The 25,961-nt window shown below is 56.9% G+C and overlaps 12 protein-coding genes across 12 annotated transcripts; 6 read left to right on the forward strand and 6 right to left on the reverse strand.

Moving 5' to 3' along the window:
- Window positions 1-91: 91 nt before the first annotated feature.
- On the forward strand, window positions 92-1,861 carry KRP23_8304 (Ultraviolet-B receptor UVR8; the record flags this gene model as incomplete). Its single annotated transcript, XM_067893726.1, has 2 exons — window positions 92-305; window positions 375-1,861. The coding sequence occupies 2 exons, from the start codon at window positions 92-94 to the stop codon at window positions 1,859-1,861; spliced, it is 1,701 nt and encodes a 566-aa protein (XP_067743229.1).
- A 188-nt stretch (window positions 1,862-2,049) lies between these two features.
- On the reverse strand, window positions 2,050-2,424 carry KRP23_8305 (uncharacterized protein; the record flags this gene model as incomplete). The annotated part of the gene is made up of 1 exon (XM_067893727.1): window positions 2,050-2,424. One exon carries the CDS (start codon window positions 2,422-2,424, stop codon window positions 2,050-2,052), a length of 375 nt encoding a protein of 124 aa, XP_067743230.1.
- A 1,436-nt stretch (window positions 2,425-3,860) lies between these two features.
- KRP23_8306 (putative ribonuclease ZC3H12C) lies at window positions 3,861-6,801 on the forward strand (the record flags this gene model as incomplete). The annotated part of the gene is made up of 4 exons (XM_067893728.1): window positions 3,861-4,159; window positions 4,239-4,332; window positions 4,409-6,711; window positions 6,771-6,801. The coding sequence occupies 4 exons, from the start codon at window positions 3,861-3,863 to the stop codon at window positions 6,799-6,801; spliced, it is 2,727 nt and encodes a 908-aa protein (XP_067743231.1).
- Window positions 6,802-7,283: 482 nt separating this feature from the next.
- On the forward strand, window positions 7,284-7,933 carry KRP23_8307 (uncharacterized protein; the record flags this gene model as incomplete). The annotated part of the gene is made up of 3 exons (XM_067893729.1): window positions 7,284-7,291; window positions 7,374-7,429; window positions 7,518-7,933. The coding sequence occupies 3 exons, from the start codon at window positions 7,284-7,286 to the stop codon at window positions 7,931-7,933; spliced, it is 480 nt and encodes a 159-aa protein (XP_067743232.1).
- A 580-nt stretch (window positions 7,934-8,513) lies between these two features.
- KRP23_8308 (uncharacterized protein) lies at window positions 8,514-12,392 on the reverse strand (the record flags this gene model as incomplete). Its single annotated transcript, XM_067893730.1, has 3 exons — window positions 8,514-8,727; window positions 12,085-12,315; window positions 12,385-12,392. The coding sequence occupies 3 exons, from the start codon at window positions 12,390-12,392 to the stop codon at window positions 8,514-8,516; spliced, it is 453 nt and encodes a 150-aa protein (XP_067743233.1).
- Window positions 12,393-13,553: 1,161 nt separating this feature from the next.
- KRP23_8309 (Ribose-phosphate pyrophosphokinase) lies at window positions 13,554-14,678 on the reverse strand (the record flags this gene model as incomplete). Its single annotated transcript, XM_067893731.1, has 1 exon — window positions 13,554-14,678. The coding sequence occupies one exon, from the start codon at window positions 14,676-14,678 to the stop codon at window positions 13,554-13,556; it is 1,125 nt and encodes a 374-aa protein (XP_067743234.1).
- A 287-nt stretch (window positions 14,679-14,965) lies between these two features.
- Window positions 14,966-15,612, forward strand: KRP23_8310 (Multifunctional tryptophan biosynthesis protein; the record flags this gene model as incomplete). Its single annotated transcript, XM_067893732.1, has 2 exons — window positions 14,966-15,025; window positions 15,097-15,612. The coding sequence occupies 2 exons, from the start codon at window positions 14,966-14,968 to the stop codon at window positions 15,610-15,612; spliced, it is 576 nt and encodes a 191-aa protein (XP_067743235.1).
- A 293-nt stretch (window positions 15,613-15,905) lies between these two features.
- KRP23_8311 (uncharacterized protein) lies at window positions 15,906-17,418 on the reverse strand (the record flags this gene model as incomplete). Its single annotated transcript, XM_067893734.1, has 5 exons — window positions 15,906-15,968; window positions 16,034-16,132; window positions 16,199-16,423; window positions 16,502-16,605; window positions 16,677-17,418. 5 exons carry the CDS (start codon window positions 17,416-17,418, stop codon window positions 15,906-15,908), a joined length of 1,233 nt encoding a protein of 410 aa, XP_067743236.1.
- Window positions 17,419-18,122: 704 nt separating this feature from the next.
- On the forward strand, window positions 18,123-20,491 carry KRP23_8312 (Exonuclease 1; the record flags this gene model as incomplete). Its single annotated transcript, XM_067893735.1, has 8 exons — window positions 18,123-18,235; window positions 18,287-18,431; window positions 18,506-18,643; window positions 18,722-18,820; window positions 18,895-19,026; window positions 19,089-19,134; window positions 19,204-19,331; window positions 19,403-20,491. The coding sequence occupies 8 exons, from the start codon at window positions 18,123-18,125 to the stop codon at window positions 20,489-20,491; spliced, it is 1,890 nt and encodes a 629-aa protein (XP_067743237.1).
- Window positions 20,492-20,624: 133 nt separating this feature from the next.
- KRP23_8313 (Secreted isochorismatase effector Isc1) lies at window positions 20,625-21,329 on the reverse strand (the record flags this gene model as incomplete). Its single annotated transcript, XM_067893736.1, has 2 exons — window positions 20,625-21,116; window positions 21,189-21,329. The coding sequence occupies 2 exons, from the start codon at window positions 21,327-21,329 to the stop codon at window positions 20,625-20,627; spliced, it is 633 nt and encodes a 210-aa protein (XP_067743238.1).
- A 230-nt stretch (window positions 21,330-21,559) lies between these two features.
- On the reverse strand, window positions 21,560-22,441 carry KRP23_8314 (uncharacterized protein; the record flags this gene model as incomplete). Its single annotated transcript, XM_067893737.1, has 1 exon — window positions 21,560-22,441. The coding sequence occupies one exon, from the start codon at window positions 22,439-22,441 to the stop codon at window positions 21,560-21,562; it is 882 nt and encodes a 293-aa protein (XP_067743239.1).
- A 1,638-nt stretch (window positions 22,442-24,079) lies between these two features.
- KRP23_8315 (Lissencephaly-1-like protein A) lies at window positions 24,080-25,596 on the forward strand (the record flags this gene model as incomplete). Its single annotated transcript, XM_067893738.1, has 3 exons — window positions 24,080-24,111; window positions 24,171-25,392; window positions 25,465-25,596. The coding sequence occupies 3 exons, from the start codon at window positions 24,080-24,082 to the stop codon at window positions 25,594-25,596; spliced, it is 1,386 nt and encodes a 461-aa protein (XP_067743240.1).
- Window positions 25,597-25,961: the final 365 nt, after the last annotated feature.

The raw sequence follows: 25,961 nt of genomic DNA on the forward strand, positions 1-25,961 counted from the left end.
ACTCTCTTCGGAGATGGCATGCCCAGGAACAGGTTCTGTCGTTTCACGTGCGTTCACTATGGGCCTGAGTTTTGTGTGTTTTTCGTGTGGCATGCAGAAAGAGGCAGGAAGCGGCGCCTCAGTCTCCAAACTGGACGAGCGAGCGACGATCCCTATGACCGTCTACAGCTGGGGCCGCGGCGAGGACGGACAGCTCGGCCTCGGGGACACGAGCGACCAGCATCGCCCCGTTCCCATTGACGCGCTGGCCGAGCGCCGCATCGTGCAGATCGCGTGCGGCAGTGGCCACACGGTCGTGCTCACAGGTACAGTCAGAGACTTGCACTTAGCCATAGAGAAAGCGAGATGTTCTGACGCTGCTTGTGGCTTTGCAGATGAAGGAGAGGTGTACACGTGGGGACGAGGAGATGACGGCCGCCTGGGACACGGAGACAACGGCTGGAAGTTCGTGCCGCGCCTAGTGGAGGAACTGCGGGGGAAGAACATCCGCCAGGTCACGTGCGGCAGCTACCACACGGCGGCCGTCACGGTCTCGGGTGACCTGTATACGTGGGGCGGTGGCATGTACGGCAAGTTGGGTCACGGCAACGAGACGGGCCACTCGACGCCGTTCCTGGTCGAGACGCTCAAGGGAATGCAAGTGCGACAGGTGGCCTGCGGCAGTCGCCATACAGTCGTTCTGCTGGAGAACAAGGACGTGTACACATGGGGCGACAAGGAGAACGGTGTCTCGGGCCACGGAGACACCGAGGGGCACCAGTATCTGCCCTGCCCCGTTGAGGAACTGCGCGGGAAATCGATCGTCCAGATCTCGGCTTGTGGCTTCCATACAGCTGCTCTGAGTGAGTTTGGTGAGGTTTTCACTTTTGGAGAGGGCAAGTTCGGACGGCTCGGACACAATTCGGAACGGAATCAACCGGTAGCGCGCTTGGTGGAGGCACTGGCGGGCAAACGCGTGAAGCAGGTGGCTTGTGGAGGCTTTCACACTGCTGCTGTTACGGAAACTGGAGAGGTATATACGTGGGGGGGTGGTGAGCACGGTCAACTTGGCCACGGCGACAAGGTGAACAAAACGGTGCCTACGCGCGTGGAAAATCTCGTGGATAAGCTGGTAGTGCAAATCACGTGCGGCTGGAGTCATACTGTCGCGCTTACGGATACGGGCGAGGTATATACGTGGGGGAATGGAGACCACGGCAAGTTGGGCCACAACGACACGACCAAGGTCACGCTACCCAAACTTGTGGATGTGTTGGAAGGCAAACGCGTGATAAGTGTGGCATCTTACAACGAACACACAGTAGCGCTTGTGGATCCTGTGGCGATGCTGCGAGCCTCCATGCTGACGTCTTCGTACGTAGGGGATATGCGCCAGCTCATCGACAGCGCCGAGTTCTCGGACGTGACCTTCCTCATCGAAGGCCGCGCAGTTCATTCCCATCGTGCCATCTTGGCTGCTCGCAGTGATCACTTCCGTGCGATGTTTTCGTCAGGGATGCGCGAATCTCATGAACAGGAGATCCCGTTGATGCATACTCGAGTGCCGGTGTTCCTCGCACTGCTCGAATATATTTATGTGGACTCGATCAATGTGGGAGCCGAGATGGCGCTGGAGCTGTACGCCGCCGCCGATCTATACACACTGGACCGCCTCAAAGGACTTTGCGAGATTATCGTCCAAAAGAACATCAACGTTGAAAACGCGGCCGCGCTTTTCCAGTCGGCTGATGATCTGCACTCGTACCGACTGCGTGAGATCTGCCTGTCCTACATGGTGCTAAACTTCGACATGGTGACGAAGTCGGACGGCTTCGCAGGTCTTTCGCGTGACCTTATCCTGGAAGTGTTGCAGAACCGGTAGAAAGGCAAACGCTTCAAGGCGGCCAAGACGAAGCAAAATCCCGGACTTTTGGTTTCATGTCCCTGCATGTTCCTTCGTGCTAGCCTCTCCCCGAGGAGAGATTCCTCGTTATGTATACGAAAACAGCTATCATTATTAACCCAACCAATCTCCTACGTTCGTTGTTTTGCGCTGGCTTGTGCTGTGCTTTAGACTACATCAGAACCACCCGGACCCGTGATCTTCTGGAAATTCCAGTCGTGTACCTCAATGCGCTTGCCCACGTCCTCCAGGTTCTTCGTGATGATTTCTAGCCAAAACTCGGACAGACGGAGCTCCGCTTCGATCGACACGTACTTCATCTCAGCACGGTTGTACTCGCTGTTGCTCTTGAGGTACGCGCGGTGACTCTCGCGCTGGGCCTCGCGCTTCTTCTCCAAAATGGGGTTTACAACAGGAGAAACCGTGTGATTGCCTCTGGTAGGCGTTGGCGTACTATTACTACGGCCGTCGTGCGGGGACGAAGTCGACACTCGATCAGAAATCGTAACTGATTTCACTGGGGTGGGCGATCCGTGCGTCATCGGAGAAGACGAAGGAGCTCGAGCGTCATGAAGGGAAGGACGGCGATTGAGCGCATTGTGGTTATTGTAGCCATGAGAAACATTGTGAGTCTGCCCGCCTCTGTGAACTCCGTTGCTTCCGTGGTTCGATAAGCGATAGCCGCCTGAGTTTTGATCTTCTCTAGGAAGCTCCGTAACACTCGGCTTGCCATCACCGTGTTTTTCCTCGGTAGATTCCGTCTTTGGTGGGGTACCCGCCGACGAGGCAGACCTTGGAGGCGACTGTTTGGGTGCAGGTGTTTCCGCAGACGCTCTGTCATCACTGCGGCCCCTGCTGCGACCACGCGAAGACCCCGACCGCGAGTCCACATCTTCGCTTTGGCGTCGCCGAGAATCCGATCGTGAGCGGCTTCTTCGATCCCAACCATTTCGACGTGGACTACGACTACGCCGATGTAAACTGGTGCTGCTGCGACGACGTGCACTGGGGCTTCGTCCACGTGGGATAGGACTGCGTCGGCGTGGACTCGGGCTGCGTCGGTGTGGGCTCGAACTACGTCGACATGGACTCGGACTGCGTCGGCGTGGACTCGGACTGCGACGGCGTGGACTCGGACTGCGACGGCGTGGACTCGGACTGCGACGGCGCGGACTCGGACTATGCCGATGCGGACCCGAACAAAAAGCTCGTGAACTGGCACTGCGACCTCTCGCACTAACGCTCCGACAACGAGAGCTGTGGCTCCGGCGCTGAGGACTGGGACTGCGGCCTCGAGGACTGGGACTCTGTCTACGCAGACTGGGACTCCGTCTACGCAGACTGGGACTGCGACGTCGTGGAGTGGGACTGCGTCTGGGGCTGCGTCTGGGACTACGTCGACGTTGTACCGGTTTGCGCCTGTATGGGCTTGGACTACGACGTTGTAGACTGCGCTGACGTTGGTTAAAGACGCGAGTACGAGGACTGGGGCTGCGGCGGTGGCTTGGACCGCGCCTCTCAACGCTTTGAGGGGAGCGGCTTCTGCTCCGTCGACTCACACTGTGTGCAATGTCTCTATTCCATTTGCTGGTGCGTTCTTGACGCCGCTCGCTAGGGCTGCGCTGGCGCTGGTAGGGGTTCCCTAGTCGTCGACCTCGATGCCAGGCCTTTTCAGGTCCTACAGACGGCACCTGGCGGTTCACGATGCTGCGGCTTCGACTGCTTCGACTGGGACTTCGACTGAAACTGCGGCTGCGACGTCGACGGCCGCGCTCTGGGCTACGGCGTCGCGGCGAGCGACTGATGCTGCGGCTGGCGCGGGCTCGGCGGCGATCCATCGGGAGGAAAGGAGGAATGCCATACGCCACACCAGCAGCACATCAACTACACCCAGTGCCGTAATTTCGGTATATCGCTCATTTCAGCCAATCGGAACGACGTTGACTGACGTCAAGTTCTCAGAAGGAAACACCCGAGCATGGCGCAGTATCGGCCCAAGCAACGCGCGAGCTCCGGCACCGCGCCCGTGCGTCTGCTGGACCGACGAGAAGGCCCTAAGCCTCTGCTAGTCGCGACGCAGGCGACGCCCGTCTCCAGCCGCAAGAAGAGTCCCAAACCCCGCCACAACAGCAAACTGTACACGCCCAAGAGCGCGCGTGACGACTCCAGACGCCCGTCACCGTCACCAGTGCTCACGACGCTTCATCCGCCTTTGGAAGATGCTCAGGTGCTTCTACAGAGCCTCAACACGTGGGAGAAACAGCTCAAAATCTGCAGGTGAGTGGCCTAAAGTCGACTGATACAATTGTCTTGAGTGCTGACATTTTGTGGGATTTTTCAATTGTGAAAATTGCAGTGAAGACCAGGACGCAGCGGAGGCGGTGCGTACGGCGCTTAGACGCGCGTGCGTGGAGCTCATCAAGGCGTACCCGAAGACTGCCAAGAAACTGGTACCTACCCTCTGTGTAAACCGTGCGAGCAATGACAGTTGATGACAGCGAATTTGTGTGTTCCGTCTGCTGACAGCACGTCAGCGAACGGCTCTGGAAGAGCTGGTATCGGGAGATTAACGGGCAACCATCGCTGGCGGCGTGTGCGGCGTTCTACTCGAGTCTTGTGGACCGGTTAGAGGCCGCGCTCCGTCGACCGAACTTACAGCCCGATCATCGAGACGGATTGAATCACTCGCTGCAGCTGTCGCTTGTAGCGTCGGGAGATGTGGCTCGGTACGAGCAAAACCAGCGCGAGAAAGGTGAGCTTCGCGACTGGACGGCAGCGAGGCAGTTTTACCATCGAGCTCTGGAAGTAGCTCCGTCGAACGGGAAAGTGTACAATCAGCTTGGTCTGCTGGCAGTGCTCGAGGGGAAGCTAATGGACGGGGCGTACCTGTATGCACGCAGTCTTGCGTGTGAGAGTCCGTTCGCCACTAGTGACAACCTGCTTCACGTACTGCAGCGAGGGAAAACTGCCGAGAAGCAGCTTCAGACCCAGCAGCAATCATCGGGAACACCCAGTTGCGAAGCGATGGAGACGTTTTCAGCGCGTATTCTCTCGTGCATGTACATGATACTGGTTAGCAGAGATCCTAAGTCCAAGTGGGGTGAAGCCATGGAGCGTATGCAAGCTGCACTGGTGCAACTCCTGGACGTCTGCGACCAGCAGGACGAGACGATGCCAATCGATGGTCCTCTTCTTGAAGAACTGTCGTCAACGATAACCCGCGCTGTTTGCTTAGCGATAGTGCTTACTCACAACTCACAGCACAACATCGGAGACGTCTCTGACCGTGGCACGTTCGACGAAGCTTTTGAAAAGACGGGGGGTAAAGCGTTGACACAGAAATCTTTAGCAGTCGGCGGGGTGATAATCACGAGTTTGCTGTCAAAGCTCACTGCCGTGCTGTCAACGTCCGCCGAATCGACTCGGACCAAGTATTTCGCCAACGCATTGTTGCCAGCTTTAATCGTCTACCTGGACTGGCTTCATGTGCACCAAGCTCTCATGTCCAAGGTGAATCCGTTTGCAGCTACCATAGAGGGAAGCTGTGTTGAGTTGTTCCGCACCTTGTCCGCCAAAGGATTTGTTGAACGCGGGCTATGCTGTATCAGAAGCAGACAGCGCGACGGCGATCTCTCTGGTGCTGTTCTACCGGAGGATCGCGAGATGAACGGGTTTTTGCCGTACATGAAGGCTCTCGAAACTCGATTTCCTGAAGAGCTCACACCAAAGAATAAGCTGTCCCAACAGCTCATAGAAGAAGAGCGACTGGTGCTGCGTGCAACGCGATTTATGGCCTTGAGTGAGAGATACGCGTTCTCAGGTGCATCGCCAACCCCGGCTCCTTCCGTTCCCGTCGCGAGTGTTTCTAAGCCTCGCTCCTCTGATGGACCTTCAACAAGAACGCGGAATACTACACCCAGAGCTTCACGGAAAGCCAGCATGGCAGTGACTGTGGACCCTTTTGCGGTTGACCCTGTACTTCGTGGTCGCCTCTGTATCTTGTGCAGCAATACGAGCACTTTTGTGGGCGGCGTGTGCGAGTTTTGTGGCTACGAGGATGAGGATCTTGATGTCGACACCGCTTCCGATGAAGAAGCCTTTGCGAGCCAACCTTCTTGGATTCAAGACTACGATGTGGCATACAACAACAACGACTCCAGTCCAGACCAAAACTCGACACCTCTATGCTCTCCATCTCAGCACCGTCGTAGCTCCGCTACTTCATCGTCGTCGTCTCCTCAATCTGGTTCACCTATATCACCACCTGATACGCTCGAGACTGATTTCAAGACTATCATGTCCATTGGAGCTGAGCATTCGGACTTTCAAGATAGCTTGACTGCTAGCGAGGACCAGCAACGGCTTATCGTGATCGACGCTCCGAATGTTGCGATGCGGCATGGCAAGGGTAAGCTGTTTTCGTGCGCTGGCATTGAGCTCGCAGTGAAGTACTTTCAAGTATTGGGCCATCGTGTGGTGGCATTCATCCCGGACTACATGCTTCAGTCAGATGAAGAGCGTGCTTTGCGTCAAGAGCAGGGCGAGGTCCTCACAGCCGCGAAAATCCCTGACGACGTGGCGTTGCTTGAGCATTTGGTGCACAAGGGCGTGCTAATCCCCACGCCGCCACAGGACTATGACGACTCGTACTCCATCCAGTACGCAGGCCTGCATGACGGATACGTCGTTACGAACGACTTGTTCCGCGACCACATTGTCAATATGGTGGGTCCGCGTGAGCGGAAGGTGGCCATGCGTGCGTGGCTGCGAGCGCACCAGATCTCCTACTCGTGGGTGCGGAACGAGTTTCTGCCGAACCCGAACTTCAGGTGCGAGGGGAACATGTACGTTGTCTGAATAGTGAGTCCTGACTGTTTTGATGCTCTAGGTTTCCCGATGCTGCAGGTGGCGCTTTGTAAGTTCTTGTCGCCTCCTCTGCAGCCAACCTCGTTGTTGACCACGCTATCAGGACCGCACCTCCGCAATGAAGTTGAAGTTTGGTGGTTGGACACCAGCACGTTTGCTATGCACATCTCATGGTGAGGCGAGCAAGGGAAGCGTCCCTCTGTATCTCTACTGTAGCCATCGCAGCCGTAGCAGACACAGTTAGCTGAGCAGACCTCAAGGATGCTACGCGGCGACGAGGGCTAGTTGGGTAATTAAGGATTTGTAGGATGTGGTATTATTATGTGGCACACACCGTAAGAACCAATCAAATACGGACGCTCACATGTAAACTGTATGGACTTTGACTCAACCCAATGGCGGCTTGTCGTCAATCTCGCAAGGGACGACGATAGTCGCGAGCGGTGGGAGCGAGATCTTCAAGCCCAAGAAGAGGATCAGACTCTTCTTCACCGCACCGTGGTGGCCTCGAAACGACAAAACCTTGAGCTGCAGTATGAACGAGTGAGTACGCTTTCTCCAGACAACCTAGTCAAGCGTGAGAGAAGACAAGCTTCTAATGGATTGTTGTGCGTGTATATACCAGGTGGCCAAGCAGCGAGCCTTCATTCGGCGTGAAAGACGCAAGTCGTTGCTATTATAGTACAAAATGCGCTACTGGCATCTGATCGCGAGCGATTCGACACCTCTCGGTCGTCCGACTGGTTTTGTCCTGCCGCGTTTCCTGCAGCTGGTGAGCGACGCGTGACTGTGGATGTTGGAAGTCAACTGTTCGAGCTCTCGGGTGTTGTGGCCTTGAAAGACTCCGCTTCGCTGCTCGCTGCCTTCGTTCAGGACGAGTTGCCGCTCACTGCCGCTGAAAGTGGTTGCTTTCGCGTGGATTGCGCCTGGAGATTGTTCCGCCGCGTCCAGCGGTTCCTTCGAGATGGCATCATTCCATCGGACCAGCAGCTGCTGCGGGACTTGTACGTGGAGAGCGAGTTCTGGCGCTTCGAGTCGCTTTTGAAACCCATCAAGGCCACCAACTTGGAGCTGTGGCAGCTTAAGCAAAATGGCGGTGATAAGGCAGCAGCGAAAGATGCTGGAGCCAAGGATAAAGAAGGGAAGGACCCAAGTGCGTGGTGGCTGGACTCTCCAGGGTGGTGATTGGGAGGGGGGGGCGACGACAGGCAGCAAGGCCAAGGAAAAGGAAAAGGAAAAGGTGACGCGTTTGAGGTGGGCACATTGCAGAAAAGGAGAAGCTCGTTGAGCGTCAAGGCCAAACCGAAGGCGGGGAAGAGCGGCGAGGACGAGGAGATGGGGACGTGGTGGAAGGACTCGCAGTACAGAGGTACCGATTTCATGAACATCCTCGCGGGAGACAAGGTTACAACTGTAGATGGTGTCTCCAAGACACCGCAGAGTCCACTATTATAGTTACATACCACACCTGGGCGGCTTCGAAGACGCTCAGGAAGTAATAAAACACTCTAGCCGTCAGCTGATCCGTTTCGGCCTTGTAGGACAGGAATTCGATTTGTATTTGCTGCGGTTATGGCGGCTATGCCCGAGGCGCGCTACGCTGTAGGACTGGACTCGAGCGTCAGCGACTCGAAGTGCGAGAATGGGCACAGTAGGTCCTACGTGTGGCCTGCAAAAACACCTTCTCGTTCTCGGAGTGTGGCTTGATGAGAGACTCGTGCGAGGCCTTGTCCTCGCACACCTCGAAGGCCAGCATCGTGCCGTACTAGGGAATCTGCGACTCCACATCAATCTGCAACGCGTTCAGCAACGCCGCCATTGAGTTGTCGTGCGCCGAGAAGAAGGAGAGTTTGGCTGGCTGCTTGTTGTCCACCACCGACTTGACGAAGTCGTACACCTCTTTCACGCAGTCTTTGAGCGCGCCGTAGCAAGTCCTTGCGATGGTACAGTCGCTGCCGTAGCCCACCTGGCTCTGTCTCCTTGAACACTTGCAGCGGGTGCATGTACGGCCAGCGTTGCACGCGCACGTGTGCACGTAGAACTACGGCACCTTCTGCTTCTCGAGGAAGCCTCGAAGCAGACACAGCACCGACTCAATGGTGCGCGGAACACTGCTGCGCAGCACGTAGACGTCGTCCGCCTGGACGTTGTCTCCACGAGCGGTCTGTATGACTCCCTCTTGAGACATGACGGTCTGTTCCAGCAACTCGAACTGCTCGGTAGTGTGTCCGCTTTGGAGGCCCAGAAGTCTTTCTCCTGCTGCGTGGCCTGCACCTTCGTCTCGATGGGCCTGGGCACGGTCGTGCGGCGTGGAACATGTGCTACGTCGCGACTAGTCGAAGAGGTAGCCATTACACATACCTGTTGCAGCCACTGTAGTCGAAGCTGTAGCCATTACAAGTCCCACTGTAATGACCCCACTGTAATGGCTACAGCTTCGACTAGCTGCAACAGGCATGTGCCAGCAGCAGCAGTAGCACTGTTTGGCGAAGCAGAGTCTGCTGCTCGTATTCTTCTTTGCTCTGGAAGAGCTCGCTTCCACCGCTCGCGACTGCCAGCAGCAGCTGATCCCATCGTCGCAGAGCCCTTGCGAGGTTTGCTGCTGGGGCCACAACAACGAGTGTGTTGGGATCGCTTTCGGCCCAGCAGTGCGTGGCTTCTAGAACATGCCATTCTTAGCGCCAGAGCCACACAAAACGAGATATGTCGCATTTTCTCGTTTGAATTCAGTTTGGCGCCCAAACGCCCGCCCACAGCCCAAACGAGTCATTCTCCGTTTGGACCAGTAGAGCTCAAGCAAGAAACTTCCGACTGGACCATGGTGAGCGAGACGTACCTCCGCAAGGCGCTGGCACACATGAAGGCCAAGTACGCGAGCCTCGAAGACGAGCACTCGCAGCTACAGGCGAAGCACGCGCTGCTGGAGGGCGAGCACGCAGAGGTCAAGGGCAAGCACTTGAAGCTCCAGGAGGAGCACGCGCTGCTGGAGGGCGACCGCAACGATCAGGAGGCCGACGTCTGGCTTTGGATGATGCAGCACGACAGGCTCCAGGCCAAGCACAAGAAGCTCCAAGACGAGCACGCGCAGTGGAAGGCCGCATGCGCGGCGCTCATGGAGGAGGTGGAGCGCAAGTTTTTGGAGGAGAACTACATGGCCGAGCTGGCGCAGCAGTATGGCCAGTCTCGCTGGCACGTGGCCAAGGTGGCCGAGCTGGAGGTTGAGCTGCAGCGTAAGCTCGCTGAGGTGCACGAGCTGGCCAAGGAGCGGGAGCAAGCGCTGACCCAGAAGGTCGCGGCGCTCGAGAGCGAGGTGGAGACGCTCAAGACGACGTCCAAGCGCAAGGTTGCGAAGCTCAACAGCGCCATCAAGCAGCTGTGTGCCGGCATCGCCAAGTCCCGCCGGTCCAGCAAGGAGACGACGGACAGGCTGAGCAAGAAACTCGCCGAGGACAAGACAGAGACCAAGCAGCTCGTCGAGGTGACAATGCAGACACAGTCGCAGCCGCGCAGTGTCAAGAGGCGGGAGGTGGAGTTGACGGAGACTGTGGTGGGGCTGGAGAAGCTGAAGCTGAGTGGAGAGACTACGGTGCGCTCCAAGAGCACGACAAAAACGGCGGCGGCGCCTGTGAAGCTGGCAAGCAAGACTGTGGAGTTGGCGGCGCACACGCTACAGCAGCCCAAGAACACGAAGAATGCTGCGAAGAAGGAATCGTTCGGCTGGGCATCCAAGACCAAGAGGATGGCGCCTTCGCCTTCACCCACGTCGTCGTCGCCGCAGCATCCTCGGCGATCGGCAGCTTAGTCGTCTTTGACGAAAGCTGGACGTGGACTGCTGCGTGGCGGCTGCTGCGGCAAGATCATGATCGGCAAAAACTGGAATGGTTGGCGTGGGGAACTGAACCGCTTGGAGGCACTCATCTCTGCCTCTTCGCGTGGTCGGCTCTCCAAGGCCTCTCCAGTTTGGCGGGACAGAGACTCATCTCTCTCTGTCCCGCGCGATTCTGTGGCTATTCTACGATGGAGGTTCCTGGACGTGGAGTGCCGAGGCCGAGCAGGCCTTGCGTGAGGTGCGCCAGCAGCTCAGCTGATCGGGGCTCATTACCCTCGTTCAAGCTGGAGCTGCTGGCGTGCTTCGCGTGAGGTGGACTTTTGCAGTGGTCGACAGGGACTCATTACTCTCTGTCGACCACTGTGATTGTGCACTTGCTTGCTCTCCTACTTTGCTTCGGCGCTTGCGTCCGAGACTTTCTACGTCTGATGTGCCTGGAGTTCGCTCGCCGAATGGACTGCTTCTATCGCGGCATGATGACAAGAGGCTCTGCTGAACAAGCGGCCAAATTTGCTAGCGAGGAACAGCCTGAAGACAGGTTGCTCTTTACCCGATTTGCATGTGTAGTGTTCGCTGCGTATGACTTTTTAATTGCTTGTTTCCTGCCATGGTTGTCTTGTTCCATTGAGCCGTGTCTTAACTACTGGTGCGCTACCAACTACGGACTAAGCTGCAATCTCTCGACATTGACCACATCCGCGTGCGCGAAACGCAACGCAACGCACTGCAGTCGCTGCCACCGTCACCGCACGTGCCAGTCACCGCACCCGTCTCCATGTGCAGCTTTGCGCACTCCACCTTGCCGTCGGGCTTCACGTGCGGATGTGAAGCAGCAACCCCTTGATCTGGGTTGCCCTTGGACACCAGATAGTCGAGCACCACACCCGTCACTGCCAGCTTCACGTCCTCTTCCTGCTTCACCACGTACTTCACCGCACACACAAGCAAATCGTAGTCCTCCTCCGAGTCCACGTCGCGCCGCACCAACTTCTTCGCCTGAGTCGTCGGTCAGTTCAGCCAGGATCACGCGCGAGGCCGACGCCACCATGCAGCTCTGGCGCGCAATGTAGCAGTCGCACATAGCGTCGTCGTCCGTGACCCTCACCGTGCGAACGTCGCGGCCCTTGAGCCTCGTGGTAGCGTCGGACGTGTCATCCTTTAGCTCGGTGTGGATCAGGAGCAGGCCCAGCAGCGACAGACTCTCGTCCACGGCCACTCGGTTGTCTGCGAACGCCACCACATGCTCGTGTGTCCAGTGGCTCAGCAGCTCGTGGTACGACAAACCCAGCATGTAGCACCCGTCCTTCATGATGCGGCCTCGTAGTCACCGGAGACACTGGACAACGAGCTCAACTGCTCGTAGGAGCCTTTGCACAGCACGTAGTGACGCCGCTCGCCATCTCGGAACACCGTCACGGTAGCGGGCCAGCTGGACAACGGACGACTGGATCTAACACTGCGCGAGCAGCGGTTTGTTCCAGGTGCCGTATCACTTGGACACACGTACGAGGATATTGACGCCAAGGCAGCGGCCTGCCGGACTTGAAGATGGATATCTAGGGGCTTTGCAACGATGCAGAGAAGCCACTTCGTGCTGTAGCGTGTCTTCTTGATGCCGAGACCTGCCACGAAGCCCTCGATTTCCTTCCAGCCCTCGCTGGCCTCCTCCGTTAACGTCTTCTTCATGCCTTCCTTGTGAATCCCCAACTTCTCCAGCTTCTCAGGTTGTACCAGACCCCTGCTCACAAACAATCAGCATGCTACGACAAGCACTCTGCATTGCATACAGCAGCCAGACGCCACGCACTTGTCCATGCGCCACTACCGAGAGCTTCTTGCAGTCGCTGTAGCTGTTGCCGTACTTGCGCATGCAGACCAGGAAGACCTTCATGGCGGGCTTGCGGGCTTGCGTAGGGGTCCAGCGGTTCTCAGGTGGCGGTGGCAACTGGACATTAATTACCGATATAGACCCAACTGTGTGTACCATTTGTCGGTTATTACTATCACTGTACCTTGCGCAAGAATTCTAGCTCTACAGTAGATCACTACCGGTAACTCCGCTCCGCCGTTCCCCCATCAACCCCGACGTTATGTCGTGGCTGCGTCGTTGGCTCCGCGGGTAGCTGCCGGTGGCGCGTGTGCCATACTACATCCGCTCTGCGTCGGCGTGTGGCGCGGACGGCGCAACTTTCCCGGTAACGCCCAAGAACTAGGCGTTGACGTTGTTCTTGGCCGAAAACGACTCGCAATCCAGCGATCAAGTGGCATCAGAGCAGGACGACGACATGCTGCTGACCTCGAGCTGCCAGCGTCAGGCGGTGCCCAGTAACTGCGAACGGTGATGGAGATGCTGCGGCGGCAGGAAAAGGACGCCAAGAAGCTGGATATGGAGCCAATTAGGGGGAATTCTTCAAGCAGAGAAGGGACTTCGTCGCCGTGAGGATCAAGCTGCTGCGCGCGGCCAAGAACCCGCCGCACCTCAACGCTCAGACGGAGGAGAAGGCCGTGGACGAGCTGCTGAAGGAGGGGTGCGGGCGAGGTGCACAGCCGCCAGTTCTGCCAGTCTATCACTCGTTGGTGTTCAAGAACAGCTACGCAGACTCGGGCCATCCTTGCTCCATGCAAGGTCGTTGTGGGCCTCCGCGGAAGCAAGGAGTACTGCGTGCATCGTCCCTCTGTACCCCATCTATTAACGAGACGAATGCTCGACGGCGAGTCTAACCTGTGCGAATGTGAATCGAGTCTGCACTTTAAGACGTTTGCCTTTTGTCGACAAGGCCACTGACTGCGTAAGTAAGAGGTGGGCACGGCGGTGGGGAAGACAGGTTCATGAAACCTTGTCGAAATTACATACTATGTGCATGGTACCGGTACGGGGTGTCTGGCCGTCGTTGAAACCTCTCGGTTTTCTCGTGCCTCTCATGCCATCGCCGCCTCACGTCACTTCGCCTGCGCATCTGTCTGCCTGTTGTGCGTCTAGTGGAAGAGCTGGGACACCGATTTCTTGCCGTGGATGTTCTGGATGGCCTGTGCCAGGAGCGGCGCGATGTCCAGCTGGACGATCTTCTCGTTGCCCTCGCAGCTCTTGGGCAGCGGTGTGGTGTTGACGACCACGACCTCCTTGAGCGCTGACTTCTTGATGCGTTCGTTGGCGGCGCCGTTGAACAGGCCGTGCGACGCGAAAGCGTACACGTTGCGGGCGCCGTGGTCTGCCAGGTGCTGCGCGGCCTTGCACAGCGTGCCGGCCGTGTCGATCATGTCGTCGACGATGATGCAGTCCGACCCTTCGACCTGGCCCACGAGGTCCATGCGGTCGATCTCGCCGGCCTTGATGCGCTGCTTGATGATCATGGCCAGCCCCGTGTTGGGCAGACCGTACTTGCCCACAAGCCACTCGCGGAACTTCTTGGCGCGCGCGACTCCACCGGCGTCGGGGGACACCACGACGGGGTTCACGAGCTCGTGGTTGCCAAAGTATGACACGCCCACGAGTCCGCCGTCCAGGTTGTCCACGGGTACATGCGGCCCAAAGAAGCCCTGGATCTGGCCGCAGTGGAGGTCCACTGCGATGACGCGGTCCACGCCCATGGCCTCGAGCAGGCGGGCCACATCGGCGGCGGAAATGGGAACGCGGGCCGCCATTTTGCGGTCCTGGCGCGCGTAGCCGTAGTACGGGATAACGGCAGTGATGCGGCGCGCCGAGGAGCGACGCATGGTGCTGACCATGAGCAGCAGCTCCATGAGGTTCTCGTTCACGGGCACGCAGGTGGGCTGCACGATGTACACGTCCTTGCCGCGCACGTTCTCGTGCACCATGAGGTTTACTTCTCCGTCGGCGAAGCGCTCCACCGTGATCTTGCCCAGCTCCACGCCGACGAGCTTAGCCACGTTGGCCGCCAGCTCGTGGTTGGCGTTGCCGCTGAAGATCTTGAGGCCGTTGATCTTGGGCTGCTTGGCCACGGGCGCGGCCCGCGGGAATGAGTCCTCGGCCAGCGCCGCCGGCTGTTGCTGAGCGCCTAGTGCGGCGCCTGCGGCCGCGACGCCCATGGCCAGCGCGGCCGACGACAACTTGCCACTGCGGGCGACCAAGTGGCGGAACATCACGCCTGGAGCTGAGGGAGCGTCTTGAGAAATGACAACTATTTGGCTGGCCGAGACATTGTATCATAGTATAGAGGGAGCATATCGGTATAGACGGGTACATATGAGTGTGCGAAGGGAACCCGTCTGTTATGATACATGGGGTGTAAAACATTATGCTGGGTACGGTACACTAATTGGTGTTTTTGAACATCGCATTTGCAACGTACGCAACCCCGCCACCAGAATCTGCGGCGAACACGCCGGCCGATTTGACATACTTGCCACTCGGACATCCGCCCGCTACCATGACGACCCGCGTGCTGCTCATCGACAACTATGACTCGTTCACGTACAACATCTTCCAGGTGCGTCTGCTGCGCTCTGCTTGCAATGCTGTCGCGTCTCTCTGCTCACGCTCTAGTTCGCCCTCTGCCAGTACATGGCCCAGCTCGGGGCGCATGTGGAGGTGCGCCGCAACGACCAGATCACGCTGGACGAGATCCGTGAGATGAATCCCGACCGCATCATGATCTCGCCCGGTCCGGGATACCCCAAGGACGCGGGCGTGTCCTGCGACGTGATCCGCGAGTTCGCGGGCCAGATCCCCATCGCGGGCGTGTGTCTGGGCCACCAGTGCATGTTCGAGGTCTTCGGCGGCACAGTGGACCACGCCGGAGAGATCGTGCACGGCAAGGCGTCCATCATGGTGCACGATGGTAAGGGCTTGTTCAAGGGCATGGCGCCCGAGTTCAAGGCCATCCGCTACCACTCGCTCGTGGGGCTGCCCGAGACGCTGCCGGACGCGCTCGAGGTCACGGCCACCGTCAAGGGCACCGACATGATCATGGGCGTGCGACACAAGCAGTACAAGATCGAGGGCTGGCAGTTCCACCCGGAGAGCATCCTCACCGAGGACGGCCTCATGCTCATCCAGAACTTCCTCGACATGTGAACAACTCGCTCCGCGACTGCGTTGACGCGAAATACAGTAACAGAACGAGCATTGCTGATTGTTTCTCGTCTTCTATTACACAGAGCCCGGATAATTACTACGTAGAGGCCCTTGAGAGTCCTCTTCGCGCCAGGCACGACACCTGAAGACGTTGTTGTTGACACGTGCACACGCAAGGCGATAAATAACCAAGCGAGGCGAATACATTGCTTCTCCGAAGGACAGCCACGAGCTCACAGCGCTCTGCTTCAAGGTGGCTCTTGGCTTATCTTGACAACGCCTCAGCAAAATCGCTAGTCTTCCGAGAAGATAAATGTCAGGTCCTGCTCGGACTCTGGGGCAGAAGGCGACACAAACTGCAAAAACACCAAAGAGCCAAGTCAGCCCTTGCTTTCGTATACGCAGGGAACGCAGCACACACCTGCAACTGATCAATCGACGGCTGGTTCTCCACAGACCAGGAGAGGAACCTTTGAAACTGCTGCGGGGTCATTGTGTTTCGCGACTGATGCAGGATCGTCTACAAACCAACACCTATCGTTAATGTATGCAGTACCACATCGGCAGCTCACTGCAGGCAACGTACCTCAATGCCCGGAACATAAAGCCAATCGTGCGCTCGCAGTGCAGAGAAGCACTTCCGAATAGCATCTAACTTGCGTGCTTCCTCGCTAGCGGGCACAACCAAGCTTGCCAATTGCTGACATTGCTCGTCTGTGAGTCCCAGCTGCGCCCGCAGAGACAATGAGAATTCCGAGTTGTCGGATCCCACTGCGATCAGTGCTTGGTTCTCAGCGTTGGCCCGACGAATCTATAGTGTTCACACAAGCGATCAATACCATATTCGCACCACCAATCCAAATTCCAACAACAACTATACAGAACGTACCGCATCCGTGTCCCGCGAGTGCTGGCCGAGAATGCGCGCCATCAACTCCATCTTGGCATCCTTCGACATCTGCGCGTGGCGAAGGTGCTCCCCCGAGCTGTACTCTGCTCGACAACAGCCAAAACCTCGTCACATTCCCAATCCAAGACTTGGTACCGCCCACTCAGCCACGTACCCAATGCAGTCGCCAGCTCCTCTGCATTGCCCGTGCCAAACTCGTGGCTCTTGAGCATATTTAACGAGCTCTCGAGCTTGGATACCTCTCCTTCGTACGTCTCCACCATCCCCTTCTTCTTCTCGCGCCGCACTCTCGCTGACGCTCGGTTGCGCTCCAGTCGTCTCTGTCTCCGGTCGTCCTCTTCCTGCAGCTTCTGGTAGATGGACAGCAGGTCAGGCGTGCGCATGATCTGCTTGATTTCCTCAGAGCCCATGAGTGACGGGTCCGTGCCGCTCACCCGTGCCAGTAACGCCGTATCCATGGACAAGCCGCCCGTACTGGCTGCAAACTGCGCTGCTGAGATCTGACTGGCCTGCGTGGCGCCGTGGCGACCGAGCTTGAGCAGCCCCGCAGCCGTCGGGGCCGGGGCCACCGGTACTGGCCCCTTGTCTGCCATCATTTGGAAGCCACCTCCATCCTGGAACGTCATGGAGCGCATCCCCTCCGATGGACTGGGCTGTGCTCCGTTGCCTTTGGCGGCCTCGGGACGCGGGCCGTTGCTCATGAACATGAACTGGTTCTGGTTCGGGCTCTTCCATTGGCGTGCGTCGGCGTCCGACTTGGTGCTGGACTGGTTCAGCAGGTTGTAACCGAAGGGGAGACCCGCCGACACGCCCTGGGATGACGGAGGCATGTACGACGGCAGCGACGAGGGCAAGTCGCCATCGCCGCCACCTTGCGCACCACCCTGGTTCTGCATCGGATTGGGAACTGACCCGGCACTTATCTTGGTGTTTGTATAGTCACTACGAGGGGTGACACTATCACGAGGGGTGAGGAATGATGTCGGCGCGTAGACACGTCCCTCTAAACGAACATCCCTCTGGAAGAACAGATACATAAATATCGAGCTCAAAGAGCCTGAAGCGGAGACTGAGCGCGACGACACAGATCAAACATGGCATCAGGACTGTGATGGTGACACTGTGGCGTATTATGAAGATCTCTGCGTTTGGTTCTCCTTCAACAGGCAGAGCGACGCTCTACTAATAAAATAAAAAGTGAGCATCATGGTGGGCACTCAGTACAGCGATACAGAGTATAGCGATACGCATCAGCTCTTTCAGCTAGTATATAATACAATTCGAGCAAGCCCCGGATCGTTGTAGCAAACACCAGGCAGGACCTCGTCGACTTCAAGTTGAAGGACCATCACTCTGTTTATCAGCTACAATACATAGGCTCGGTCGTGGGCACAAACCATAGCCATTAATACTCGTCATTCTTTCAATTCGTCCTTATCTTAAACATTCTTGACATCTTTTATGGGAAATGTATGAGCAACAGCAATTCTCTTGTAAAAAGACAATGCAGTACCAGTGATCCGTACATAAAGGGTTAGCGGTAATTTCCCGCCAAAAAATCGCTGACGTCGATCAACTTCGAACAACTTGTCTTGTGGCAATGGGCGTCGACGGATTCCTGCGCTCGCTCCGCGACGCGGTGGACCAGACGCATCTGCAGCAATTCAAAGGCCAGACGCTGGTGGTGGACGCGCTCTCCTGGCTGCACAAGGCGTACGTCGCTTAATGTTTCCCCTCCACCCTCCACTCTAACGATCACCTCAGTTGCTATGGCTGCGCGTTCGAGTTGTCTACAGGCAAAAATACGGATACTTACGTCCAGTATATGCTGCGCAAGGTGGAGATGATGCGCGGCTGTGGAGTGGCCAAGGTTATCCTCGTGTTCGACGGCCAGCGACTGCCACTCAAGGTACAGACATGAGTGTAGTCTACTGAAGCACTGAGTAAGCACTGGGGATGCTTACTGTTTCTGTTTTGCTGCAGTCGTCCACTCAGAAGAAGAGACAGAACTACAAGGAGGTCAACCGCAAGCGAGCTCTTCAGTCCATGGCGGCTGCCAAAAGAATGCAGGGAAATGACCGTCAGGATGAATTCAACCGAGCCTACCAGCTCTTTCAACGGGTGCGTCGATGCTGGAATTGTCTGGTGAACTGTTGAGTTGGCGGAGCTGATGCTCTGTGCTTTGTGTGATGGTTACAGTCAGTCTCGATCACGTCGGAGATTATTTCGACTGTTATGGATGCGCTGCGAGCTGCCAGAGTGCCTTTCGTTGTAGCACCGTTCGAAGCCGATGCGCAGGTTTGTGGATTTACTACATGCACCGGAATAGCTGGGTTCATTGCTGAACTTTGTGATATTGCTGCTTTGTTTAGATGGTGTGGATGTGCAAAGAAGGCTTAGCTTCTGGAATCGTGACGGAAGATTCGGACGTGGTAGTTTATTGCCTTACCGCCGACGTTTCGAGCCCTGTGCTCGTCAAGCTAGAGGATAATGGCTCGGTACAGGTATGAGCGATATTGAGCAAAGTGATGAACCGAGTGACTAATCTCTATCTCTTTCCTCGTAGGCTGTATCGCGCCCCATTCTTCACAGGAATTCAGGAAAAGCTTCATGTAGGCTGTGCATTGATGATTGACCAGGGTTAACGGTGTACTGACCTGTGCTCTCACTCACCTCCACAGCAAACGCATTGCTGAGGAAGATTCAATTCTTGACGTCAGGAGATAAGGAGGCCACGCGGATGTTTGTCCAAGTGTGCGTTTTGGCTGGCTGTGACTTTATCGACTCGCTACCAAACGTGGGGTTTGCTGTAAGTGCTCAGCTCTGCGATACTCGTGTCATTCTGGCAGGGAGACTAAGCCTGCATCTTGTTGACAACAGACGGCTGTAAAACACATCTTCAACTTCCGCGGCGCACCTGGTCACTTGCGCGTCCAGCGTCTCGTGAGCAAGCTTTCAAGCTCCGGCACTAAAATCCCAAGTGACTTCATGCCGCAGTTCCTGAAGGCAGAAACCATTTTCTTCCATCACATCGTCTTCAACCCGACGAAGCGTAGTTGTGAATTCCTCATCAACGAGAGACACAATAACTGCTTCCCAGACATCCTCCAGCGCGCAAACGAGTCACTGGGTATCTCCTCAGCGGAGGATGAATTAGACTTGACCTCGACTGCCAAACAGGAAGACCTGCACAAAACTGCGACCTCCACGACGAGCTTCCTCGGACAAGTCCACTCGCGTGGCATAATAGAGCAAATCTACAGGGGCGAAGTGTGCCCTCGAACCCTTCGCAGTACCCCCGGAGCCCCTACAAGCTCCCAGGACCTGCAGCGCTCCGACGGGTTTCAATCTGAACGCAGAGGAATCCACACGTTTAGCCCACCCAACACTGATAGCGCAATCGGTGATCATTTGGATGAGGCTGAGCAAGGCTTTCGCACAACGGTGGCACGGAGAGAAGTCAGCAAACCCTCTCCAGCGATGACAGCGGAGCAAATTGAGAAGAAGAAGCGTTTGCGGGCTCAGGAACGCGAAACATCACTTCAGAGCTTGGTGAGTATCTACAAGTCGAGTGCGTCAACTAAAGCGGCTGCCGTCGAAGTGCAGACCTCTACGACTCGATCCGCTGTGGATCCGAAGCAGGCCACTGCTGGCTTGCTCGGCAAAGTCAACTCAAGTACAAAATTATCTGTAGCGTCGACACGCATCCTGACAACGACTGCAGCAGTGGCGAAGACGGCTAAAGTTACTTCGACATCAATGAAGGACCTCGTCGCGAGACACTCGCAGTCTGTCGAAGCCTCCACTTCTCCCAAGGTTGTCGACTCGAAACCGAAGCAACCACAAAGTGCGCCGGAGTCCAGAAAGAGGCCACGACCAGCAAAAACTGTCGCTAGCAGTGCACGAAAGGACTCCAAGCCAGCACTTGGCAGCAAGAAGACCCTATTCGACTTTTTCCAGAAGCAATAGACCTGTACATCTGAAGACGTATGTTAATCAGCGTAATGCACGCACACACTTCTGTTGTTTCTGGTTGACGAGTGAGCGCCACCCAAGAAGACAACCTACGCTTTACTGCCTCGTTGGTGCTTGTTTCTGCGTCTCAGATACGCGCTCCGGCGTCGAAGCCGTTCTCCGCCTTGAGGTGTTCCTTGATGAGCTTGGAGATGCTCTTGAACTCGGGGTTGCTGGCGTCGTTGGCCAACTGAAAGATGGCCGACTCGACCGACGTGATGTAGGCGCCGGACTGGCGCATGCGCTCCAGTGCCACGGAGCGGTTGTAGCTCGTGGAGCTGGACACGGCGTCCGAGACCACGTGCACGTCGTAGCCCTTGTCCAGCAGGTCGAGACACGTCTGCAGCACGCACACGTGGGTCTCGATGCCGCAGAGCAGCACGGACTTGCGCTGCGGTATGTTGGTGATCAGGTGGCGCTCCACTTCAGGCACGAGCATTGAGAACTTCATCTTGTCAAATATCTTGACGTCCTTGGCGTCTTCCAGGTTCTTGGAGATCTCGGACACGGTACTGCCCAGTCGGGAGCCGTACTGGGTTGTCACCACCACCGGCAGGTTCAGGAGCTTGGCCGCGGAGACCTAAAGGGGAACACATGCACGTTTAGTGTCTGTCACCCATCTGGAAAGGGAGGAAGATACCGGCGTCCTGACCATCGTGTTGGTGCCGTGGATGACCGTGGGTAGCTGGAACGTCAGGCCGCGGAAGACCTCCTGAACGTCGCACACAAAGAGAACGCTGGACTGTGGCAGGAGACGCCCCAGGCGCTTGCCCGCCGAGCTCAGAGCCGCCATAGTCGTCGTCCACCTAGCGAATCCAAGTCGAGAGTGAAGTTCAACGACGACTCGAATGAAGTCAGGTATACTGAAGACAAGTGTTTTGATTCATGATAGACACCTCATGCAAGGGAGAAGGGATAATTTACACAAGTAGCGGTGAATTTCTAGGTCTTCAACGCGCAAAAAGCCTATGGACAGCGAAGGGGGTCGACCTGCTTCGGTCGAGCAAAACGGGGACATGGTGCTTACACGCAGTACTTGGACTTGGTGGCCGTGGGCGTAGCGGCAGGCGTCACTTCCGGGGCTGCGGGGGTCGGAGCTACGGTGGTCGGGGCGGGGGTCTGCACCGGAGTCACCTCCGGAGCCGTCGTCTCGGACTCGCCGTTCACGCCGTTGTCCTGAGTGTGCACCTTGCCGGCACCACTGTCCGAAGCAGCAGAGGCCTCCTGCACGGGGGCGTCAGTGGCAGGAGCCTCCGTCTCAGGGGCGGTGGTAGCGGGCGCAGTCGTCTCGGGGGCAGCGGTCTCTTCCTGCGTAGTTGAGCCCGACGAGGTCTGCTGCTGCGTGGTCGAGGACGAGTCGCCCGACGGACAGAACGTCACCACAAAGTTCGTGCCGAACGCGCACGAGTGGGTCTTGGTGTCGTCCTTGGGGTAGTTGTAGGCGTCCTCGCATCCGTTCTGCAGGCACTCGATGGTCTCGCACGTGTCCTTGCCCGTGTTGGACTGCGGGGTGATCTGCACGGCGGTGTTGAAGCCAATGCCGCTGTCCGAGTGCTCCATACACTCCTGCAGGCTCGAGCAGTACTCGTAGCCGGCGTCGAGGCGCGGCGGGATGATGCCGATGTCGAACCAGGCCAGGTCCAGGTCGCCCATGGTGGCGAACTCGATGAGCGTGGCGGCGTCGCTAGAGCCGTTGCGGAAGTGGCCCTCGTAGCCCTTGTCGATGGTCTTGTCGACCGAGCCGCCCGAGGCGATGGTCTCGCTCTCGTCCGTGTAGATGCTGGCGAGGCGCGTGTACAACTCAATGTCGCCCGAGCAGGCGTTCGTGATGGTCACCGTGAAGGCGGTGGCAGTAGTGGCGAGCACCGCGGCGGAGGCGCCGGCAAGCGCGATCATGCGGACCATTATTGCTGCCTCGAAAGTGGTGGAGCTGGAGGTGGGAAAGTTGATGAATGAGGCTCTGCTGACTGTGCTCGATGCGGCTCGAGGGAGCACGGACACACGCCAGCGCCAGATGACTACATGCGCGACTGGATACAAGCTCCAATGCCCTTTCCACTTGCTCGGCCTCCCCACGAACTCAGAAACGGCGCCCGGCCTCTGCCTGGGCTCATGTTTTCTGCAGGCCATCTGTGCGAACAGACAAAATCAGGGCTCCGCTGATCGAGTCGTTGAACACCTGACGCTCGCTTATCTATCGCGTGAAGACAAAGTGCCGTCAGCGAAGGCACCGCTGTCGATTGTCATTGTGCCGTTTGCCTCGGCGAAGATGAAATGTACATGACAGAACTGCGAGCCTCCGGAGCAGGGCAGGCAAACCTGTCTTCACGTCGAGACAAGCAACGACGCCATTGTCGACACTTATTAATACCAGCATGGTCAAATATGGTTGAGCGCTAGCCACGAGCTGCGGGCAGATGTCCAGTCGTCTGCCCCGAAGGAACGCGCTGATGGCTCTCAGCGCGGCAGCTGGAACCACCAAAACGGGTCCAGCCATTTCATAAGAAATGTATCGCCTTGACGTACCTCCATTGCGGCAGGACGTCGCTGCTTCGGATGGCAATCTCACACAGCAAAGAGAACAATAGGGATAGAGTCTCCAAACGATCGACGTGTCGTTGCCTTTCTCGATCGGTTTGGACTTCATGTGCGCGAATTTCTTGAACGCGGCGACTACCAACGTCCAGATCTGCCATGTACATGCAGTAATGCAGGAACAACTCGCTCCCGTGTCGCTGAGTCTGCAGACGCTCGATAGTCGGCACCGTTGTTCAAGACAACTTGTCTTCGAGGCTGCAACATGTATAGTAACTCACTATTAGCGACTCCAAAGCTACCAGTGCACTAGTAGTAGCAGTTTCCGCTTTCTAGAGTATTATAGAAGTATTACTAAAGTAGATGACTATTACGAGTCCACCACCGAAAAATGCGGCCACCAAAAAGCGCCCGACCAGCTAAATGCGATCCTGATATCATCTTCCATCCGCCATCTAGGCGCGATGGTTGTCCATATGCGTGCGCAGGCTGCTCATGCTCAAACCGGAAGCGCTGCAGAAGCGCTCGGACTGAGTCCTAGAGCACCGATCCCTTCGTTTGCGGCTGTTGTGTTTACCACACCGAACTTCGTGTGTGACCAATGCTGCTTGCGAACGTCGCTCTGTACATCAAGTACACGTTCAGCGTATGCCCTTCTTGGCTCAATCCGGGTCTAGCCCTAGCAGTGCGCGTCTTCCGCGCCATCGAACCAGAATGCGTTGTTCAAAAGAGAAGATCGCCAGTTTCGCCCTCGTTTTCCTTCTAGTAATCAGATAGTAGTTATATAGCATTATATGACCGGAGCGAGAGTAGTATCAAACATAGCAGTATTATTTGGATAGTTGTCTAGTAGTAAACAAAATGCCAAAATAGTACCATATTTCAAACTACTGTCAATCTCAAGCTGTCACTAATGCTCCCTCGTGTGAGTGCCTTCTTCGTGGTCAGCTTTTTCTGTCTTCAAAAGCGTGTTACAATTAGACCAGAGCCTCCCTTCCCTCCGGCGTCATGGTGCTCACGGACAAGCAGCGGCAGGACCTGTACGTGTTGCCTGGCTGCCTCTCCCCCTTGTTGTCGCTAACCTCCGCGCTCTGTGCAGCCACCAGGCCATGATCGACTACCTCGTGGGCATGGGCGAGCGCTTCGCCGACTCCGCCGCCGCCCTGGAGAAAGAGGCGGGTGTGACCAAATCTAGCGACGGCAAGCATGCCGGCCTGTTGGAGAAGAAGTGGACGTCCGTTATCCGTCTACAGCGCAAAGTCATGGAGCTAGAGACCAAGCTGGCGCAGCTGGAGGAGAACACCAAGCTGGGTGGCGTCCTGAGCCGCAGGGATGTGCTGGGCGCCCGCCAGCGCAGCGAGTTCCTGCCGCGCGCGCCCGCCAAGTTCTCGCTCACGGGCCATCGCTCGCCTATCACGTGCGTGGCCTTCCACCCGGTCTTCAGCGTGCTCGTGTCGGCCAGCGAGGACGCCGCCGTCAAGGTCTGGGACTTTGAGACGGGCGAGTACGAACGCACGCTCAAAGGCCACACCAACCCCGTCCAGGCGCTGGCGTTCAACGGCTCGGGATCATTGCTCGCGTCTACGTCTACGGACCTGTCAATCAAGATCTGGGACTTCTCGAGTGACGGAGACTACGAGTGTCTGCGCACGCTGCGAGGCCACGACCACAACGTGTGCGGCATCGTGTTTGGCCCGGACCTCGCCAGCGACCGACTGTACTCGTGCTCACGGGACAACACCATCAAGGTATGGGAGCTGTCGACGGGCTACTGTGTTAACACGCTCAATGCTGGCCACAGCGACTGGGTGCGCGACGTGGCCGTGAGTGATGACGGGCTCTACCTCGCTTCGTGCGGCAACGACCGCTCCATTCTCTTCTGGGACCTCCAGCACATGCGCGTGTTGCAGTCCATCCGTGAGCACGAACACGTCGTAGAGAGTGTGGTGTTCGCCAAGACAGGGATCCAGGAACAGGTTATTGAGCGGGCGCACGCCAAGAAACTCGCAACTACAGGCGCACTCACTCCGTCCAACGGAAGCAGTTTACCCGAGTCCAACAATCATGATATGACTAGCAGCACGGCCGGTGAGCCTACTGGAGCTGTTGCTGCCACCACTGTCCCTACCGTTCGCCGAATGAAGTTCCTTCTGTCGGGATCGCGCGATCGCACAGTACGTCTGTGGGAGGCCTTTAGCGGCATGCAGCTCATGCTCTTTGCTAGTCATGAGAACTGGGTGCGTGAAGTTCGCTTCCACCCTAGCGGCAAGTATGCGCTCAGTGCAGGCGAGGACAAGACCATTCGCGTGTTCGACATTGAGGTAAGCTGGCGAGTTCATGGTTAACGTTTGTGGGGATACTGATGAGTTATCTATCGTTGTTACTGCGTACAGACTGGTCGCTGCGTGCGGACACTGGATGACGCGCACAGCCACTTCGTGACGTGCCTGGACGTCCACCCAAGCCTTCCGCTGATCATCTCAGGCGGCATCGACAAAATCATCAACGTGTGGGAATGTGTATAAAGGTAGAAGCAGCGGTGGCCGCTCCCCAGCTTTATATGGAGCTATCCGTCTGAAGACGAGCAGTGAAACAGTGGTCAATGGCGCCAATTTCGTCGACAATTCTCACTGAGCCTTCGGAACCCGTTGCAAACAGTAGTCTAGGCTTGGCGTAGACAATTCGTATTGTGTGGCGACAAACCTGCTTGACGGATAAAAGTAGATAGCGGCCAGGGACGAGTAGAGTAGGTAAGGTGGCAGTATAATGCTCTCCTGTTGAGTCTGGCTCGCGTTGCTTCAAGTGCTTCGGTTCAAGCATTGGCTGAATTATCAATAAGACACAAGCAAGACTTGCGACCACCGGAATAACCCCCAGTGACTGGATAAGC

Source organism: Phytophthora ramorum, assembly GCF_020800215.1.
Source record: "Phytophthora ramorum isolate Pr-102 chromosome Unknown Phyram_PR-102_s0007, whole genome shotgun sequence".
In the NCBI taxonomy this organism is placed as follows: domain Eukaryota; phylum Oomycota; class Peronosporomycetes; order Peronosporales; family Peronosporaceae; genus Phytophthora; species Phytophthora ramorum.